The sequence below is a fragment of the Arvicanthis niloticus genome, chromosome 8 (genome assembly GCF_011762505.2).
Source record: "Arvicanthis niloticus isolate mArvNil1 chromosome 8, mArvNil1.pat.X, whole genome shotgun sequence".
Taxonomy (NCBI): Eukaryota; Metazoa; Chordata; class Mammalia; order Rodentia; family Muridae; genus Arvicanthis; species Arvicanthis niloticus.
The window spans coordinates 8,517,904-8,539,204 of record NC_047665.1 but is presented as its reverse complement, the minus strand read 5'-3'; the positions used below and the strand labels follow the sequence as shown (position 1 = coordinate 8,539,204).

At 49.5% G+C, this 21,301-nt stretch overlaps 1 protein-coding gene across 10 annotated transcripts in view; it reads right to left on the bottom strand.

The window, feature by feature from the left end:
* Positions 1–1,419: 1,419 nt before the first annotated feature.
* The window catches only part of Fam193b (family with sequence similarity 193 member B), a 32,679-nt gene continuing 12,797 nt past the window's right edge, over positions 1,420–21,301 (bottom strand). For 3 of the 10 annotated variants that reach the window (XM_034509891.2, XM_076938956.1, XM_076938955.1), the window contains exons 2-10: positions 18,788–19,027; positions 17,014–17,245; positions 15,615–16,002; positions 12,826–13,009; positions 11,727–11,966; positions 5,240–6,242; positions 5,038–5,113; positions 4,002–4,099; positions 1,420–1,771 (exon numbers count right to left, since the gene is read on the bottom strand). In XM_034509891.2, the coding sequence (XP_034365782.1) occupies positions 4,003–4,099; positions 5,038–5,113; positions 5,240–6,242; positions 11,727–11,966; positions 12,826–13,009; positions 15,615–16,002; positions 17,014–17,245; positions 18,788–19,027 (2,460 nt within the window). In that variant the 3' untranslated portion in view covers positions 1,420–1,771; position 4,002. Of the gene's footprint in view, positions 1,772–4,001; positions 4,100–5,037; positions 5,114–5,239; positions 6,243–11,726; positions 11,967–12,825; positions 13,010–15,614; positions 16,144–17,013; positions 17,246–18,787; positions 19,028–21,301 lie in introns of those variants that run through there. The other 7 variants (XM_034509894.2, XM_076938954.1, XM_034509893.2 and 4 more) reach the window with 6 other exon arrangements.

Here is a 21,301-nt window from a genome sequence, read left to right as displayed (position 1 = left end):
GCAGAGGATCCAGATTGGATTCTTAGCACCCACAAAGTGCCTCACAAACATTTATAACTCCAGTTCTGTGGAATCCAGTGTTGTCTTCTGACCTTGGACACCAGGCTTATGGTGTTTGTGAGCAAAACATTCACACCTAAGATAGATCTTAAAAGGACTTTAGCTTGGACATAGTGTGAGGCATCTTTAGTAAACCTACTGTATTAAAATGGGACTTGGGACGATGAGGGGGATTCCTCGACTTTATAGTTTATAGGGTTTTGTTTTCAAGTCTGCGAGTGGGTACACATCCCATTCTCACTGGAGAGGCGGATCTAACTGATAAGGGAGCCCCGAGCTGCTCCAGTGACGTTGGTGTGGTGTGGGTGGCTCTCAACTGGCTAGGGCTACAGATGCATGGTCGTAAAGGCCTCAGGGTCTCTGGTCTCATACATATGTAGAAGGCCGTATCCAACCTGTATCCACATGGTCATATTGCAAAGGGGAAAAGTAAGTGTAAGGGCTAATCTTGGTTCCCAACTTGATTAGACACTGCAGGATGAAATGTAAGGGCATTTCCTGGAAGGAGTAACTGAAGGGTGAAGACACTCGCCCAGAATGGGCTGCACTTACCTCAGTGGTAACCTAGACATAAGGAGATCCAAGGAAAAGTTGTTGCTTTTTGCCTGCCTGTTTTTACTCATACCTCATGGTAGATGCATCTACTCTGTTGCTGCTACTGCTGCTGACATCAGAGCTTAGCTTCTTCAGTCTTCCAGTGTGGACTAAAGATCAGGGACTCTCTTGAGGGCTAGAGATGACTCAGCAGTTAAGAGCACTGAGCTCTTCCAGAAGACCCAGGTTCAATTCCCAGCGACATGGCAGCTCACAGCCATTTGTAACTCCAGTCTCAGATGATTCAATGTCCCTCTCTGGCCTCCACAGGTAGTACATACATGTGATACATGCAGACAAGACACCCATACACATACGTAAAAGTTAAAAAAAAAAAAAAAATTAAAGATCAGTGGCTCTCCAGAAATCGTCCAGCCCTTCAGTACTAGACTGAGTCTAGTACTGAGAGGCCTCAGGGATCAGCCTCTCCAATGTGCAGAGGCAGCCACTGTTGAGCTATCCAGCCCATACAGTATTCTAGGTTGATGTACCTGAGTCCTCCCAATAAGAGGCAGGGCCCAGCCAGCCAGACGGGTTAGCAGTTACTTGCTGTCATAGCCTTGGCACCCCCCACCCCCCATCTCTGTTATGTTGGGCTGTCAGCTCCACTCAGGACTGCTTGGGGACTCTAAGGGTTAAGCGAGAACTATGAAGACTGCCTGAGCAGAGTACTGCTCTAGATGGTGACTAAGACAGACCTGTTTCTGAGTATATATATATCTCTCCCACTCCCCACTGAGACCAGCAAATCACCACCACACTTAATTCTGTGTCCAAATGTTGCTTTATCTTTCCCCATGAAAGATATTCACAGTATCAAAAGTAAAGAATAAAAAGAAACCAAACAGAAACCAACACAAAGAGAGCACTGTTGGGCCAGCAGGGCCACCAGCCCTTGGCTCACAGGCCAGCCCACTCCTCAGGCTGTGTAGCACCAGGAAGCGGCTCTGCTGAGGTCCTCAAAGGCCCCAGCACAGCCTGGCGTCCATTCAGCTTTTGGTTGGTCAGGGTGGTGGGAGCAGGTCGAGTCAAGACAGGTGGCAGGGCACGTGGAGAACTACATCTGCAGCTTGAGCTGGGGCTTTGAGATGACCTGGAGACATCAACCTGGGCAGGGCTGAGAGGGGAAAAAAGGGGCAGGATCACAGTGAGTACCAGGCTTCCTCTCCCCACCCCTGCTGGCTTTGCTGGCTCTGGGTCCCTATGAATTACATCCCCAGCTTCTGCCCAGACCCCTGCTGCTTCTGGGTCTGGGGAGGTGGTAATATGCTTTAGCTTTGTTTCTTGGGTTGAAAAAGAGCAATAGATTTCCCGGATGGAAATAGGAAGATTTTCTAAGTATAAAACTGGTAAGGGACAGAGCCCCTGTCCTGAGGTTCTGTCAGCACATGGGACAGTCTTTGAGAAAATTAAGGCCTTGCTGCAGCACACTGGTGCAGCTCAGGGCTGAGTAAGAGCTCGGTTGCTGGCAACCATTCTCCCACTTAGAGGTGCTAGTGCAGGCCAGTCCTATATTCAGACTCTACTCAGGTTCAAGGAGACAGCCTGGGCTGGGTCCCGAGGCTATGTCAGCACTGCAGCCTCCTAAACCTTCATGAAAGATGATGGAATGGCTCCAGGATGTACACTTATGAGGGTAGGGAAGAGGGCAGTGGCCTCCCTGTCTTGGAAGAGATGAGCTGAGGTAGAAGATAGCTGGATTAGGTTTCTCAGGAGACCAGTGAAATTGGCCTTATGTGAGGTGTGACCCTTTTCTCTCCATAGAGGCAACAGATGGGGTCTTTGCTATTCGTTACTCTTGTGGTGGTGGAAAAGAAAGGTAAGAGGATACCTTATCTAGAAGATACCCTTGGGGTGTGGTTATTTTCAAGTGGCAAAGGATCAGACTCCTCAAAGCACAGGAAGCCTGAGGTGACTCTGAAGAAAGCAACTTTAACTTGGAGGCAACAGACGCACAGCACAGGGAGCCTCAGCTCTGGAGGCTGCCCTGGCCTCAGGCCTCTGTCCTGTTCCGGGGATTACTAAGAATCCAGGAAGCTTACTGCTTCAACCCAGAGATGAATTTTTAAAGAACACAAGAGCACAGTGTCAGGTGGGGACCTCAGGAGTATGTGTACAGAGATCAGATCTCCCACAGTACTAAGGGCAACTATGCAGTTGTCAGACAAAAAATTCCTGATGCAGATACATAGCACAAAATTAGGACATGGAACTGTGTGGCCTGAGAGGTGGCTCAGGGGTTAAGAGCACCAGCTGCTCTTTCAGAGGAACTTGTTCAATTCCCGGTACCCACATGGCAGCTCACAACTATCTATAACTTGGAATCAGACACTCTCTCACAAACATATATACAGGTGAAATACAAATGCACAGAAAATAAAAATACATAGTTAAAAAAAGGGGTGGGGGTGGCTTAGCAGTTAAGAGCACTGGCTACTCTTCCTGAGGTCCTGAGTTCAGTTCCCAGCAACCACATGGAGGCTCACAACCATCTGCAATGGGATCTGATGCCCTTTTCTGGCACTCAGGTATGCATGCAGATAGAGCACTCATATACATAAAATAAGTCTTAAAAAAAAAAATACACAGAACTGAATAGCCTTGGGCCCCAATACTGTGTGATAGCTGCCTGTGTCTTCTGCACTAAAGCTTTCAGCCTGGAAGCTTTCTCCAGTTTTGGGCACCCAGCCCCCAAACATCCAGTATCCACTATGTCAACAGTTCAAATAACAGGGTTTATCTGAGTGGCTGGAGTGCAAGCCAGAGCTGCTGTGGGTCAGTCTCCTCCCAAAAGACAGCTCAGTTACCCGTTCCTCAGGAACCTGTGCTACTGGGGGAGAAGGCTCAGCAACACCTCCACTCTTTATCAATGGCCTGCAAGGCGTTACTCTAGTTCACCTGCCCGTCACTGTTCCCTTAGGCCTGGGCTTCTATGCTGCTTCAGGTGGAAGGCATATTCTGCACTGAGGAAACAAGTGAGACTTAAGCCCAATGCCCACTCATGGGGCAGCTCCGTGAAGTCTACTGTTGCCAGGACGCTTTGGGAGGGAGGCTGAGCCCCATTGGTGACACTTCAAGAAGCTGACCTTCAGAAGCAGCAGGAGCAAGACTGAGGGAAGGCCTAAGCAGGGAGGCCTGATGGAAGAACAAAGGCCTTGGTGAGCTGACACAAACAGGACAGGGTGCAGAGCATCAGCAGCTGCATGTGGAGATGTGGTTGCTATGGAGGTGCAGAAAGCAGGGCGAGCAAGCCCTAAGCCCAAGTCCCCAGAGCCATCACAGAGAATGGTTTAGAGGGGCACAGAGCATGGAAGGAAGTGGGTGCAGGTGACAGCTGGGGTCTCTACCTCACTGAGCTGTGCTAGGAGCGGTTTTCTTGAGGCTGAAGTTGGTCCAGTTCACAGCAACTTTCTGACGAGTTTGCTTTGCAGAATCCAAACAGAACCTATTGGGTTTTGAAAATATGGGCAAACACAGTAAGAGGTTTTTTCTGTCCTTACTGGACCCCACCTCTAGACAAAACATGTCCCATTTATTCAGAAACCAGCTGGAAGCCTAGAGTGGTACACTGTAATCCCAACATTCAGGACTGCCATGAGTTTGAGGCCAGCCTGGGTTATATGGCAAGACAGAAAAAAAAAAAAAAAAAAAGAAACAAGTTGGCTCTAAACAGACACTGTGGCTTCCAGGTGTCGGGTTTGACAGGCTTGAGAACTGCTGTCCATGAGGCCAGGAGACAACACATGAAGACAACTGCTGTGAGGTGCATACTGGCCATCGTCTCTACCTACCCTTGCTGTACTGAGCAGGCTTCTTCTCCCTTCAGACCTTTGTACATGGTTACAGACCTTTCTCCATCCCTGCTGAGCTCAGCTCAGTCTTATTCTTCACATTTCACGTCAGTCTCCCCTCTCCAGAAAAGCATCCTCTAACCCCCAGGCTGGTTTGAAGGCTTCCACCAGTGGCCCCATCATACCATCATGCCTCTAATGGCACCAATCACTGGGCTGTATATTTCTGAATCTCTCTAGACTTTTCCTAGAGCATGGCCCACCAGAACAGAAGAAGTACAAGTAAAATAGCAGCTCTGGGGACCCCCGAGAGTTTGAAGCCCGCCTAGTTTATAGAAAGAGTTCTTGAGCAACCAGGGCTACACTGAAACTCTGTTCCTGGGTGCTGGCGTGGCTCCTTCACCTTATGGCTTACACCTTCCCAAGTGACCGTCTTGCCAAGAGGCTCCCTGGGTTCAGGCTATCTGGAAGGAGGGGCCTGGGATGGCCCATGAGGAACCCCATGGATTTTCTCTGGCTTAAGACACAATGTGGGGCTTGGGCATGGACCTAAGTTCCCCTCAGCTGGGAAAAGCAGAGAGCACACACCTACCTCTTGAAGTACTCCACCTCTCGGTCTGTCTCATCCATCTCCACCCCATCCAAGTCCTTGGGCAGGAACACATCGTCTAGGAAGACACAGCCAGGAGGGCTCAGTGCCTATGGCCAGACCTCTGGGGTCATGCTGGGACTGCCCTCCACCCCATGGCTTGGTTGGAGTGGGGGTTCAGCCACTTGGTTCCTGGTGCACTCACCCAAGGAGGAGGCTGACTTCTCCTGCTTGTTTCGGCTCCGGCGGCTGCGGCCCTTGCCCTGGGATAAGTTCTGTGGCCTTGCTGGGCCGGGGGTCTGCTCAGATTCCTGCTCCAGAGTTCGTGCCTTGGCCCCACCTGGCCAATTCTGCCAGGAACTACCCTTCTTGTCAGTTTTGGGGCTATCAGCCGGAATTGGTCCTGGCCGGCTCCCCCGGCTGCCCTCTCCAGGTTCTGCACCACTGCCCCCTTTGGCAGGCTCTGAGCCCTTGACTGGCTGCTTGGCGCTAGATATCTGGCTCTTAGCACTGGGAGCCTCTAGGTTGGCTGGAGGCCAGGGGGCTGGACTTGCCTCAGTCTTCTTTGCTTGACTTCCCTGTCTCTTGCTCTTTCTTGGCTTTCCACCTGTGGCCACAGGCTCAGACAATTCCTGTTTGCAACTGGGAACTTCCTTTGGACTTTCCTCAGAGCTCAGGTTGTCTGGCTTGGGTGTCTTGACCCAGATCACCCTGGACAGGTTGGGCACAGTGTTCAGTCTTCTCACGAGCCCATTCTCAGGGATACCAGGAGGGGGGCCCCTCACCTCTGTCCATGGTGGGTGAGGGTCTCTCCTTTCTGCCCATGGTGGGACTGGCTCACTTGGAGCTTGTAATGTGTGGCTCTGAGGGGAACCCAAGGTCAAAGGGGACAGGTCAAGGTTGATGTCAGGCTGTTTGTGAGAGGAGCCGCTGAGGTCTGAAGGGGTTAGGGCCTGAGCTTCCACAGTCCCCTCCTTACAGCCACTGTCCTCCATGCTGAGCTCACACATACTCAAACTGGCACAGAGGGAGTCTTTGACGGTGCTCTTGATCTCCTGCAAGCGGCTGCTCAAGAAGCTATTGACCCGGTCCAGTTCCTGGTCAGGCCACTCCAGGAGCCTTTCCCTGGCAGGCTTTGGCTCCTGGCTTCCAGAAACACGATTCACCTGCTTCAGAGCTTCTGTTGCCAACCGGGCCTTCTCTTTTTCCTGCCAATAGAAGACACAGTTTCAGCAGAGATCTGCTTCGATCAAGTACACTGTGATACATCAGCTTGGGACCTCGCTTTGCCACTCGCTGAAGACAGAGACTCACAGCCTTCACATACTCCTCCACCCTGCAGGGATGAGGGGATGATGAAAGCAGACAGATACCAAGTCTCCAGGATAGAAGTACAAATAACCTCATGAGGGGAGCTCTGGACAGTTGATTTATGATGAGCCTGGGTCAGCTCTAGGGTCTAGAGGGCTAGGATCTGCCTCCTGAGTATGGGTTAGTCTGAGCTTGAGTAACTTGTTTACTCCCCAGTTAGGTCCCAGTGGACTCATCTACAAAGTAGGGACAATAACTGTGGGCTAAAGAACAAAGTGGGGATGCATGGCTGTGGAGAGGCAGTCTCTTCAACTCTGTCGGTGGCAGGGAGATGTGTTCTTTTTATGCAATCTTAAAGAAAAGATGCAGGAGCTGACTGTAAGTGTCCTCCTGATGCTGCACTACTGGAAAGGGGCATCTCTTAGAAAGGTCGCTCACTGCTCAGCCAGCCCCACATATCCAAGCCCACATCTCACGTGGGCCCCACAGCATACTATGATTAGTGACAGGCAGGGTCCTCACCACAAGGTATAAAAGCAGCTCCTGAGTCCAAGAGTCTGGCAGGTCCCAAGAGGTTGAGTCCTGTAAACCCTCTTCAACAGACTTGAGTCAGGAGAATGGAAATCTATCTATGGGCTGAGTTACCTGAATTTCTCTGCTTAAACCCAAGTTAGCAGGAGGCTAACAGCACCTAGGGGTCAGATGGGAAGGCTGTGGTGGAGTACCACCTCATGTGTCTCCAGGTGACCTGCAGACTGAGGGAGACTTGCCTCCACCTCTGAATCACCTTAGAGAGATTCTTCTGCCCCAGTGGACATCCATGTAACCTGTCTCTTTTGAACACTGACTACACACCTAAGCTCAGGTCTTTAGAGCCCCTTGAGCTAATCACTCTCTTTGAACCTTAATATCCAAGTTTGTAATTTACAAGAAAAAGTTGCTCTGAGGGTCTGTAAGGGTCCAAATTTCCTTTCTCATGTGCCAGGACTCTGCCTATTCAAGAAGGCAGAGAGCAGCAGGGCCTGGGGCAGTGTCTGCAGAGATAATGGGGAGGCAGTGAGCAGCGGGGCCTGGAGCAGTGTCTGCAGAGATAATGGGGAGGCAGTGAGCAGCAGCGCCTGGGGCAGTGTCTGCAGAGATAATGGGGCATTTGGAAACTATTGGGATGCTCTTTCCCTCTCAGAACCAGCACAGACTGCTTTCCTGGTTGTTCTAGATAAGGAAGTTTTTACTCAGGAATGTTCGCTTCATGTCTCAAAGGTCTGAGGAGTCCTGGTATGGAGAGTGCCTCCTCATCATAAACCCTGCCATCGAAAGAAGAGCGGCTCTATGCACAGTCCTGGCTCCCTGCATCAAGACGTCCTTAACCCTCACCACTGCTCTTGCTGTACCATAATGCAGTTCATACAGATGAGAAACTTCAGCTTTGGCAAGAATACAAAACTGGTTCAAGATCAGGCGGCTAGTATATCAGCAAGGACTAGTTCATGGGTTCCAGACTTTTTAGTCCCTTTTATTATTGACTGTGAGACAGTAGGCTAAGCTTTGGGAGGGAGGACAACTGGGCACAAGACATGGTCTGTTTCCCAGCTTCAATCAGCCAGGGAAGAGAGACATCTAAATGGACTGCTTAGTTTGGAGTGACAGTGTCAAGTGCTACAAGGCAAAAGGTACAAGGTGCTTTTGACCCAGCCTGGACCATCTCAGAGTGCTGACGGGTGCAGACGGGCGCTGACGGGTGAGTGGACCTACCCTGGGAAAAGTGAGCACCCTCTGCAGGAGTACAGTTGGAGCCTGGAGCTTTGTTCTGCTTTCATTTTGGCCAGGGGAGGTGTGGTGTGGAGGGACCTTGGGAGGCAGGAAGGTCGGTTAGAAAGTAAGGCTGAGATGAGGCTAGGAAGCTAAGCAGCACTGGATCTTAAGATCTGCAGGCTGTGCAGAAGTCTGGGTTTGAGCCTGAGGCATCCAATATTACCAACTGAAGGCATTAAACACAGCTGCTATGGGCGGAAATCACGGATAGGGATTTTCAGTGTTCGGCAGGAAGGTAAAATGACACACATTGAGAAGACATCAACAACAACTATAGCTGCTCCCGTGGCCCGCATGAACCGAGCATTCACACGTGCCGGGCGGGCATTCTACCCAGGTTCCCATGCAGCATTTCATATCATCCTCCCAATAGCCTATGACTTAGGCTCCTGGTTACTCTTATTTTCTAGATGGAAAACCCGAGGCTTAGAGATGAACTGATTTGCCCAAGGTCATACAGCAAGTGTGATCAAGCTGAGCTTCAATCTGAAGTTCAATTCCAAGGCTCTCTGCTTTCAGTCACAGTGCACTTCCCCATGACAATGCCCATGGCTCAAAGTCAAATAATAGGGTGGAGTGGTCCCCTTTACAGAACAGACAACGAAAAAGAAAAGGCAGATCTCTTTTGTTATGTACTGAGTTTGAGGTACCTGCAGGATGTCCCCAAAGAGAACCAACAGTTATCAGAGATGCCAATGTGGAGTACAGCTAGATGGCTTTTCTTCTCTAGAGAGAGATGATCTACAAAGTCTAGGTGAGGGACAGGAACTCACAAGGAAGATGGAAAGAGGTCAGAGAGGATGGTGAGAATTATGGAGAAGATGGTGACCCCACTGCCCCTGAAAGTCAAGGAGCCAAGGCTTAAAGGGGAGCACACATCAAAGGTGGACTGGTGGACATCGGACAACCTTGGGTTTAGTCATCAAGCGGAGACTGAAGGCGTGTTTAGGTAACAATGGAAATAATGAACTGGGGTGTAGGAAGAGGAAACAAACTGGGAGGCAGGAACTGCCTGCCTTCAAAACTCAACAGTGGGCACAGTGACAAATGACGGAGCCAGAGCAGAGGAGAGACTGCAGATCCCTGGGGTGGAGCCTGAGGAAGCAGTTTGCCAACTGAAGGCTTTGAGAATAAGAGCAGGCAGCCTGTGCTGAGAAAGCAAGAAAGGACAACACAGGCTGGGCAGGACGACGCTTCCTTTAGAGATGAGGAGGTATGTCCAATGACCTTTTCCTTGCTGGAAACAGAAGTGAATGTATTTGTGAAGAACAAGGGAGGGCAGCTGACAGCCTCAAAGCTGGAGAATCAGAGGTCTGAAGAAAGGGCTATGTGAATGGGCAAGAAAGAAAGGGACTAGGGATGTATAGGCAGGCCAGCCAGGCTACAGGAGAGTTCAACCATACATAGAGTTACATGCTATCCTCTGGGTATATAAGGGAGACAGTGTGGGATGGACCAGGGATACAGTTTTTCAAGCAGATGTGTCAGAAAGGCAACAGGCAAGGAACTAAGGAACACCAGTCAGAGAGTGACTGAAGTGAGCTTACTCAAGTGAGCTCTAGCTTGGCCTGGGAAGAGGAGAAAGGGTCAGAAGACAACACTCAGTGGACAAGGAAGGATGGATTTAAGGTTGCAGATGACACAGCATGAGTATAGCTTCAGAGCTTCAGAGCATCAGGGATTAGTGCCTAAAGGTAAGAAAAGGAAGTAACGGTCTGAGAGTGAGATGAGGGAACAGGAAGACCCTAGCTTTCATCTATCTCCCAAAGTTCTTGAGAACAAGCAGTCATCACTACATGCCTACTGGGGAAACTGGATTCTTGATGGCAGCCAAACTAGTTACAAAAGATCTCAGAGAGGGGCTGACATCTAAATACCTAACAACAAATGCATAACAACAAGTCTTTGATCTCACACTGAGACTACCTCTGTATGTTTGTTCCCGTCTACAAGGCTCAGGTCTAGTGGGTAGTGACTGCAGGCAGCTCTGGGATCAGACAGCTTGGTGAATGGCAGCCTAGAGAGACGCAAGGTGCAGCATAGAGACTTCCCTAAGGATGTCTGCAAAGGAGGACACATGTTGACTGAGCCTTGGAATAAGTCTTTCAGGAAAGATACACAGGGTTATAAAACACACACACCAGACCTGGGGACTGTGGAACATGCCTTCTAGGGACTGCTCAGAGGCTAGAGACCACTGCAGCCTGTGGAACACTTCTGGAGGGCAACTCGGAGTGGGAGCAAAGGAAGGATGACCATTCTCTGAAGGAAGCAGCAGGACCTTTTGCTTAACTACTTGAGGCTGCAGAAGGATCTTGGTTGTCCTTGGGCTGGAAAGATGGAGAATTACTTCTGCCTTCCAGAGCTCTAGGGTTGTTTGACCACCCAAGAACTGGAACTAACTGGCTGTGAAACCAGATCTCTTCAGATTGTGGTTCCTGCCTGTGGCACTGAGCAGATGCAGCTGGGGGTAAGCAGGTGAAGTAACGAAGCCGCAGGCAACTAGGCGGCAGGGCTGTCCAGGAATAGCTCCCTGGGCTTAATGCTGAGTCAAGTGGTTCATTCCCATGGCTTCAATTACATCTCTGCTCTGGCAACTGCTTGTCTCACACATCCACTTGCACTTGAATGTCTCACAGGAACTTGAGTCAGTACGTCCCAACTACATCCAGTCTCCTGCAACTGCCATGCTGGCTCAGTCACAAGAACTATGATCATACTGGCTCCCACCTGGGACACACCCGAGGGTCTTTCATGCTCTCATTAGAGTCCCGAACTTGTCACTTCTCTCTCTCAAGTCTCTCAGTCCCAGTCTCAGTCATCTCCCCTTTGGTCTTTGTCTTTTCCTACCTGGAGTATCAAACTCAGTTTTCTTTCCCTCACCTTCCAATCTGCCCCGTTTCACCCACACTGCAATCAAAATACAGATTTGAACGAGTCAAGCCTCTGGTGACACCCTCTTACTTGGAGGCTAAAATCAAAGCTGCCATTCCTCCAGCAAGGCCTCAAAGGCTCCCTTCTGTTCCCACTACTTGCCCTACTTCTCTGCTGCTCTCAGCACTGGCTCTACCACACTGCTATGGGATGTGCTGTGCCCGCTGCCCTTATTCCCGGGACCCAGCTGATGAGCCACGCTCTTGTAAAGCCATTTGTGGGCTTTACAAGACAGGGCACTTCCCTCACCCTGGGACCTGTCACACTCTAACGCATGTCAGTCTCCTCGCTGGACTGAGTTTCTCCCAGAGTGAGAACTTGACTGTTACTTTTTGGCTCCTAGTATTTGTGGATGTACTTGCTGAATGAATAAATGACCGACGATGGAAGCAGCAACTCCTCAGCATGGAGGACATCAGCAAGCAGCCCGCAGCAGAGACACATTTCTTGCTCCAATTACTTGCCCGCAGGGTTTCCCTGACCCTGATGTCTCCCAGATTCATCCAAACCTTCCCATAGTAGTGAGGATACCAAGGTTTTTTTGGCAACCAGCACCATTCATACCCCAGAGGTCTTGGGGTGAGGGAATCCTCAGGGAGGAGAGGCAGTAGAGCTGAGCTTCCCCCCACACCCACCTTCTTTTTCAGCTTGTGCCGGGCTCGCTTGGCAGCCCGGGCGCTGTTGGGGACTTTGGGCTCCGTGCTGTTGATGAATTCCAGCAGCTCATCCACATCCCGGTGGTCCACCGCAGGCTCCCCAGGGAGCCCACCCAGGCTGCCCCCCTTCACGGGAAGCTCCTCTTTCCGCCTGGTCAGCCTTGAGCGGAGCTTCTCCCGGATCTCAGTATAATTCCGGCTCGTCGGGGCAGCGAGTGGCTGGGGGAGGGGGAGGTGCTGACATTACACCCTGGGCCTGGGAGGCCCACGGCACTCCCACCCGCTGGCACCATGTATGTTGTGAGAAGCCAGATAATTCTCTCTAGCATCAGCCACCAAGGCCAAATTGCTTCATCCTCAGTAGACCCTGAGCCAAAGCAGTGGTAGGTCTGAAGATGAGGGCAGAGCTTGGTGATCAAGGACTGGGGAGCCAGGGAAGCAGGTTGGAGCCCGGGCTTCATCATTTGGAAGCTGTATGACCTTGGGTGAGTCACTCGGTCTTTGTGAACCTCAATTTTGTCACCTCTAAAATGAAGACAACAATGCCTCACTTAAAGGTGACTAGTAATTCTGAATTACTTCCATATTTCCTATCCTAAACTGCTCTGCCCTAGTCAGCACCCTTGTCCTTGTCTCCTTTTGAGACTTCTGAATGGCTCCTGTCTGGAGACAGCATGTACCCTGATCTGAGCTTCCTTGGTGCCATCTGTGCTCATGGCCTGTACCTCAGCTGGCTGTCACACTTGGGGACCTTTGCTTCCACTCTGCCTTCATCATGCACAAGCGTTCACTTCTCTGGGATTACACACGTATACATACTCATCAGAATCATAGCTTTCTCTCTGCCACTTCCTCTCCTTTTGCCTAAAGAAAAAAAGTCAATCTTAAGAGAAACCACAAGAAGAACACAGCCAATAAAACGTTAAGATATCCCGACTTCACAAATGTGCCTCCAGGCTGGAGCAAGCAGACATAGATGCCAGGACTCTGAATCCCAGTATGGCGATCACTGCCATGATCAAGGGGCCTCTCCTCTGCCCCTGGCTGCCCAGCCCTCTGCCCAGGCAGGCTCACTCACCGCATTGTGGCCGAAGAACTCACAGTAGCAGCAGTCACAGAACTTCCCATCGCGGGGGTGGGTGGAGGACGAGGTACAAGAGCTGCGCTCAGAGCTGCTATCCTCTTCCTCGCCCAGACCCTCATCTGCCTCACAGGCCAGGCCACTGTGTGCAAATTTGTGCCCCTTGCACCCAGGGTCCCTGCTGCAAGGGAGAAGGGCCCAGAGGTAAGAGCGGGTGGTGTAGGCACAGAACATAGCAGGAGCCTAGAACAGTATCCCAACCCCCAGCCACCATTCCAACTGCCCTCCACCTGTCACATGAATGCCTCTTGTAAAGATCAGAGTCTCAGGTGTCACAAATAAAGACTGACCCTGTTCGAGTTTCCTGCATACACCTATTTGAGGGTCTACGTGGATACCTCTAGCTCATTGTTTTACCAAGCCTTGTGATAGTGGGCTGTTATCATTTGTCTTTTAAACTAGTGAGCCTGCCACTTGCATTCTGGAGTCAGATTACACAACACAACAACTTTGCAGAGAAAGTGCTGAGTGAACAGGAATATGAACTGACTCATGGGCTGGTAGCTCTTCTGGTATAGCCCCAGATGATCAAAGAGAACAGTTTTTCTTCTTCTTGTCCAGGGTCCTTACAGCACACTTGAATCTTGTGTCTGTGTCAGTAGGTAGAGCTTCCTTACTCAAGAGCTCTGTGCTGAGAGAAAGCGGGCATGTCTCCTGGGCCGCAGACTAGAAGAGCCACTACTGCTCAGATGGGAACATACTCAGCATGACTCCTAGCCATCCTTGAGTCTTGTAAAAACCAGTACCTTTCTCTCCACTTAGCAACTGTGGAGACTGGGGCACAGAGCACTGGCTGCTCTGCCCAACAGGTAGCAAACAACGAACTCCTGTTTCCCTGTGCACAGAGTTCACGCTTTCTCCACTTACATTCTGCCTCTGAACTCTGGCAATGAGTTGGGGCAACTTATATTATAAACAGTATTTTCCCAGGGCAAGGATGAGATAGGCTGAGGTCCCTGAATCAAAGCTGGCAAGAAGCAGAGCCCCATGATACAGCAGCAGCAGTTGGAGTACTGCAGAAGCTGGTCCCATATTTGAGGGAGAGATAAGAGTAAGGTGACAGTCTGGGACAGGCCAGGGTAGCCCATGTCCGCTTCTGGAAAGGTTAGGGTTTAGAAAAGCAGCAGTTGTTACCAATGGTGCCTACAGGACCTTATTTCACCTTCACCAGTGTTCTGAAGATACAGTGGATTGCTACTCCTCACTGATGGGTACATGGATTCAGAAAACCCCATAAAAACAGTTCTCCCAGCTGCGCTCTCTTTCCTGCTAGGGATCAAACTCAGGGCACTCTGCACTGACCACAAAGGGAATCTCCAGCGCACACATGTGCTCTCCCTCCCTCTTCACTCTTTCCTTGTATAAAACTGGTCTTTCTAAACAGCTAAGGCTGGCCTTGAACTCTAGATCCTCTGGCCTCTGCTTCCCAATTGCTGGAATCATAGGTGTGTAGCAGTCTGCATGGGAGAAAGCAGCTTACCAATGTGTGTTAATAATCCTTCCAAGAAACAATGATGAAAAAGTATAAAAGAGGGAAAAGCTTTAGGGCAAGACGGCTTTAGATGTTGGTTATTTTACAATAACGGAATGACCTAAATGTTCTGCAGCTGGAGACCAGCAAAATGAACTACAATTAGTATTCTCCAGTGCCAAATACTGAGGATTAAGAACAAAACATAGGAATACAGTACTCTTAGTGAAATGTCCAAGTCTGTGCTGACATCATAAGACATGTGAGAGCACACGTCAAGAGTGGCAGCAGCAGGCAGTGAGATCTCAGACTGGGAAATACAAATACAGATCCATAATAGACAGTGTAGACCTATTACAACAGCTGCCTTCAATACACTCACTTTCAAATAAAGGCTGACAGAACCACAGAGTTTCTTCTAGGGCTCTAAAGGGCCCAGAGCTATTTAAACCCAGGTTTATCACAACAGTATTTCTCTTGGTTACAAATTTGGAAGCGAACCAGCGATGGCACACACCTTTAATCCCAGCACTCAGGAGGCAGAGACAGGTGGATTTCTGAGTTAGAGGCCAGTGTGGTCTACAGCGAGAGTTCCAGGACAGCCAGGACTACACAGAGAAACCCTGCCTTCAAACACAAAAACAAATTGGAAATGCTTCAATGTCCAGGGATGGAAGAACATAAAAAAAATTATGCTACAACTGTACAGTAAGATATTATAGGGACACTTAAGTTTTAAATGAAGTTTTAATTAGGAAAATCATCACGATATTTAAGAAGTGTTGCCACACAGGTCAGAGGTGGTAAGAAACACCTGTAATCTCAGTGGTAAGAGGCTAAGGCAGGAGGATCACAAGTTAGAAGGCTAGCTTAGGCTACATGGCAAGAGCTTGTCTCAATATGAAGAAAATAAAAAATTGCTATGTAAAAATGTTTATCAAATAAAGACCAAATGATGCCATTTATACACAGAAGTATCTTCAAGAAAACAGGCCATAGTGCTCAAAGTTTCTCTTCAGGTTGTGAAGACCCTTCCCTTTCTTACATCAGCTTTAAAAAATTATAACTGAAAAAAAAAAAAAAGAAAAGAAAAAAACCCTCAATTCAGAGCTTATTTAATTTTAGTGCTAAGGAATCCTTCACAGGCCTACTGTAGCCATTTCTTCCAGCCCAATCTACACTTTGTTCTCAGCAAGTTTTCTAAACCCTTAGGCTCCAGTGAGTAGGGAGTGGCGCCTTTCATGCACTCACTTACCTGTGAGTGCTAGGGAGTGGCTGAGAGCTCGGTGGTGGGAGGAGAGGCCCACCACAATGCCCGCTGCAGTGCCCGCTGCAGAGGTGGCTGCACCCCGAGAGTGGTGGAGGCATCTTCAGGAGTGGCATGCTGGTGGAGGGCAGATGAGGGCTCTGACATGGCCCTGGGGAGTGGGTGGCAGTGGCAGCAGCCATAGGGCACTCTGAAGCCTGGGCAGGGAAAGGCGCTGCTGGGGTGGTGGGCAGCAGGTGTGGGTGGGACGCCGAGCTGAAGGAACCAGGGTGAGAAGGAATCAGAGATGCTGGATGCGGGGGAGGGCCAGTGGGGCTATTAGGGGGAGCAGTGAGGTTTGAGTGCTGGTGGTGCTCCGAGACAGGGAAAGCCTCACCTGTAGGTGGAGGGGAGAAAGATGGGTCAGACCTGGAAGGAAAGCCCACAGGCTCACTGCCACATCATCCTGCTTCCGGTGACCAGAGGGCACAGCCTATAGCACAAGCTGCCCTAAAATGTGTGGGTAGGCATCCAGTCGGAATGGCTCGAGCATCCTAAGCCTAAGGAGGATACAGCTCAGCTGCGTATGAACAGAGAATGTCTACTGTTTCTCCGAGTCCCTTATTCTCAGGCATTCCTTAGGCCTAAGGAAGGAAGCAATAGCAATCTTGGGATCTACCTCAGGGACACATGGACCTGAGGAGCAGGTCCTTTGAGGAGCAGCCAAGGTATGCCTGCCACCGAGGAGGCTACAGATTTCTGACTGAAGTAGGAAAAGGCTTTGAGGAGTCTTCAGCTCATGGACTAAGATAACTAGAAGACAATACCATCTGAACAACTCTCCTGTCCATTTAGAAGTAAGGCAGTAATAAGCCAAAGGCTTTCTCTTCTGGGTCTTGAGTACTGGTATTGAGTTTAAGGAGATTCCTGTGGCCAGCCAGCCAGCCAGTCTTTCAGGGCAAATAGTGCTATCTATCTATCTATCTATCTATCTATCTATCTATCTATCTATCTATCTATCCACCCCTAAGGTACAGAACAAGTCCAAGGAGGTCTCGAAGTAGAGGCGGCTCAGCCTGTCAATGGGATAGAGGGCAGGTGTACACAACCTAAGTCTCATTTCCCGAGGCTTTCCCAAGCTACTTGTTCCCTACACAGTATCAGGAATCCCCTGGACCCAATGTCAGTAACAACAGTGAGGGCACACTTCTTTGTCTGGTAGTATTTTGTAACTTCAGAGTCTTGCAGAAGGTCTTCCAGAGAGAGCGAAGGTCTAGGTTGTCCTGCTGCCATCAGAACAGGTCCATGTTTACTTATTTTATTAACCAAATTCCTCACTGACTGGGCCAAAGTAGAGAGTCAAACCTACATAGAAGGGGGCCCAGAACTTTCCAAAGCTTAGACTCACCAGGGATGGCAGGAGGACTCCCAAGCGAGCTGCCTGGCACAGCCCCACTGGAGTGTGGGGAATTCCAGAGGCCTGAGAGCTTATGTGCTGACAGGAACGAGCTGGGATCCCAGTCCCCTGAGTTCCCATGGCAGGAAGAGGAGGAAGAAGATGAGGATGATGAAGAGGACGAGGATGAATGAGAGTCACCCCCACAAGACTGTGATTTGCAGGATGTATGTGACAAGGAAATCTGGAAAGGAGAAAGAAAAAGGCTCATGGTCAAACAGTGGGCTGACCTGCTCTATCAGGCCTTAGGTTACAGCTGAGGCACAATCAGCACAGGCCAAGCTGAACACACACAAGGGCCAAGCACTGGTAAGGACTATGCTGTTTTCAGTTGTGTGACTGTATGGAGAGTGGGCAGAGCGTCTACCACAGGCAGAATCTAGCTCTGAACATGGGCTGTCTGATGCTGAAGAGCTGCCAAGAAGATGAAAGACTTTAAATCACAAGTGTGGTTTAGCACTCATGCTCCCCTGGCCCCTTTCTTTCTCCTTCCTTCCATTTCTTTTTTAAAAATGTTTGAGACTGTTTTTATTTTATGTGTATGAGTATTTCTGAATGTATGTCTGTGCACACAGTACAGAGGCCAGAAGAGGACATCAAATCCCCTAGGACTAGAAATAGTAGGTTAAGAGCCACCATGTGGGTTCTGAGAACAAACTCCAGTGCTCTGGAAAGGGCAGCTAGTGTTCTTAACCACTGATCCATTTCTCTAGTCCCAGACTTTCAATTATTTTTATTTCTTTGGGTATTTTTTGAGACAAGGTCTTTCTATGGAGCCCTCGGTGTCCTGGAACTCTCTAGGTAGAGAAGCTGGCTTCAAACTCACAGGAATCTGCATGTTGAGCACTGGGACTAGAAGGGAGTGCCACCACACTCAGCTCGTCCTCCGTTTAGGATGCACATCTGCATATGATGTGTGAATGTGCATGTCTGTAAGTGCAGATGCGTATGGGTCACAGAGTACAAGTAGAGGTCAGAAGGCAACTTTGGATGCAGGGCTTCCCTCTTCATCTTGTTTCAAACAGGGTCTTCTTGTTGGTTTGCCATTGTGTAAGCAAGGCTAGCTGGCCCACAAGCTTCCAGGCACTGTCCTGCCTCCACCTCCCATTTTCCTGCAGGAGCATGGGGATTACAGATATGCTCTACCCCATCTGGCTTTATGTGGATTCTGAGGACTCAAACTCGAGGCCTCAAGCTTGTGTGGCAGGTGCTTTTTCCCATTGAGCCACCTCCCCGGATCAACTCACTTCCTTCCTTCCTTCTCCAGCACTAAGGAATGAATCCAGAGCTTTGTACACACGAGACAAACATTTTACTACTGAGCTACATTTCCAGCCGAGTCTGGGTAAATGGAAGTCTGGGTAAATGAGGAGTCTGGCTAGTAGGCCTCAGACGGTAGTCTTTCAGCTCCCAGCCTTTACTGATGTCTTCTGACTGAGGCGTACCTCAGACCTCCACTGATGTGTTTCATGCTGCTGGCCTTTCAAGTGGCCACCAAGCTGAAGGCATCAGGGTCAGGTGACTGACAGCATCAAAATTACCTACATCCACTAGTAGGCCTGTCTCTTCTTCCCTCAAATCTGAACCCAGCTTGCAAATACTAAGTGCAGCCTGGTGGTTTCTCTGAGCAGCCTGGGCAGAGCCTCCTGTGGCCAGGGGAAAGAGCTCAGCTTCCTGAGGGAGGAAGCAGCTCTGCATCCAGGGTCACCTGTCAGCTGTTACCTACCGCCACTGCATGGTCTCCACCTGTCTGCCTCTCCTCCTCCATGCTCTTTCGGCAGCTCTGGCAGACCCACAGAGGCATCTCGCCTAGGAGATTCTTGACGAGCTTTGGCATGAAGTCAGGGGGCAGCTTCTCACCCTGCAACACCAGTCCGTTTTGTGAAGGGCCTTCTTCCCAGCCTCTGCGCTCCCGGTGACACAGCAGGCAACAAGTCTGCACAGACTGGCTGGAGATAGGGGGAACCTGTCCAACACACAGACACAGGGGTTCCCAGGAGGGGGAAAGGCTGCCTTAGAAATGATGCTGACATTATTAATAACACCACTTATCACGTGCCAGGCACTGACAGGCACTTTAGAAACATAATTTAGTTTTAGTCCTTATAACAGCTCTGCAAACCAGGTGTTCTTATTCCCATTTTTTCAAGATGAAGAAACAGATTTCGAGAAGTTAAATGAGTTGCCCAAGGTTACAGAGCTAGTGAATGGTTGAATCCCAATAAACGTGACTCCAAAACTCATGCTCAGATGTCCTCAAAATATCAACAACTACAGAGATGCTTCTCCCCTCTCTGATGAGCCTAAGAAGGGCCACAGATCTATGCAGGCTACAGACCAGTGCTCACCTGGAAGGAAAATGGACTGTCCGTCCTTGGAGAGTTAGGAAGAACGTGCACGTTTCCAGAGAGATGAACAATTCATTCCTTTAGCATTGCAGTGGATTTTAGAGAAGGATTTGTAAAAATGGTGAACAAACAGGGAGAGACTGACCCTGGTGCTCTTTTGGGTAAGAATGGTGGAAAAAAACCTGCACTCTGGGTCAGACAAATATACACCCCATCTCAGCCTTAGCACGAATAAGATGACAACCTTGAGCAAGCTATTTAACCTCCCTGAGCTCTGCTTCCTACCCACCCTACAGAGTTGTACAGGTATGCCACAGCCCAGGCCCAGATCCTTATGCAGCCTGTCTCTTCCCTCTACCACAAATCTGACCCAATCATTTACATTGGAAGGTTTCCTTTCACACTGGGGTCCTGACTGGGAACCTACTTATATTTTTAGCCCCAATTAATGATTTTCCTCTATTTTCTAACCTAGTCTCCCTCCACTGACGCTGCACATGGCCCATCCTTTGGACCAAGAGGATGTTAGCAGACAAACTGGCAGCACCAATTTGAATAGTGTATCTGTACGTCTTGTATCTCTGCATGAATGGCCTGCATGATCTTGTGCCTCTGACACACCATGAGAGAAGAGCCAGACTCCTGCCTCACAGGTGGAACCTGGAGAAAATAGAAGTGTTCCTACCTAACCAGTCAGCTGATCAGATCTGAGTGAGGCCAGCTGAAACCTGCTCAGAGCTGCAGAAACACCCCATCAAGCAGCAGGTTCAGGAGAAATAGTAAATAGAACTGATTTAAGCAACTAGGTTGCAGGTAGTTTGCTCATAGCAACAGACAACGAGCATGTAACTTTCGAGTTTACCCTCCACTAGGTAATGTGTTTGTAAGGGTGTGTTGTTTCCTGTAACATCACCTCCTCACAGTGAATTGGGACCAGAGTATCCTTTAGTCAGCCATGTTGTCATCCACTATCCTGGGTCCCAGGGTGTCTCACCAAAGGAACCAGCAGTGACAACAAGAGTACGAGGAAAGACTCAAGAAGTGTAAAGACTGGGGAGAGTCTCCGAGATAAAGACATTTCACAAGTGGAATTTATAAAATACACGTCAAACACTCTGCCAAGGGGCTGCCTCAGTGAGCAAGGCAGCTGCTTAATGGTGAGTGCAAACGGAACTCATCCGTGCCACTTCACAGTTATGGCAGCCTAACGAAGAAGGGTTAGAGGAATGAAGGCAAAGGAGAATGTTCTGAAATGTGAGCGTGAGTACGTACTTGTTGTGTGTCTGTGTGCACACAGGTAAGATGACACGTTGCTAGAGTTGCTCTCACCTCTCACCATGTGGGTCCCAGGGGGTTGAACTCAGGTTGTCAAGTTTGACAGCAAGTTCCAGTAGCTGTTAAGCCATCTCACGGACCCAAAGGTGGAGCTTTTGAGAACAGCACTTAGGACACTTTTCAAAGTTGTAGGGTGAGTTATAGTTAACTGCAGGTAGACGGGGAAGGCCCAGCATGCAAGGCTTAGTACCTAGAGGTATAGAAGAACGCCATGGGCAGCCCAGGACTCACGGCAGCTCACCTCACAGGGATGGGATGCTCCTAAAATCATGATGCTCCTAAAGTATTTTCTCTGTTTTATTTTTTTGAAACAGGGTCTCATGAAGGTCAGGCTGGCTTTGAACTCATTATTTAGCACAGGGTGGTCCTGAATTCCTCATCTTCCTGCATCTACTTCTAAGTGCTAGGATTATGGGCATGTGCCAGCATGTCTGGCCAGGAAGAGAAGTTTGAAATTAGTAAAAACCTTCTTTAAATCAGTCTTTTCTCCTCTCTCTCATGCTAGAGATCAAAATCAGGGCCATGTACATGTAAAATTTTTATATAGTCTATAAAGT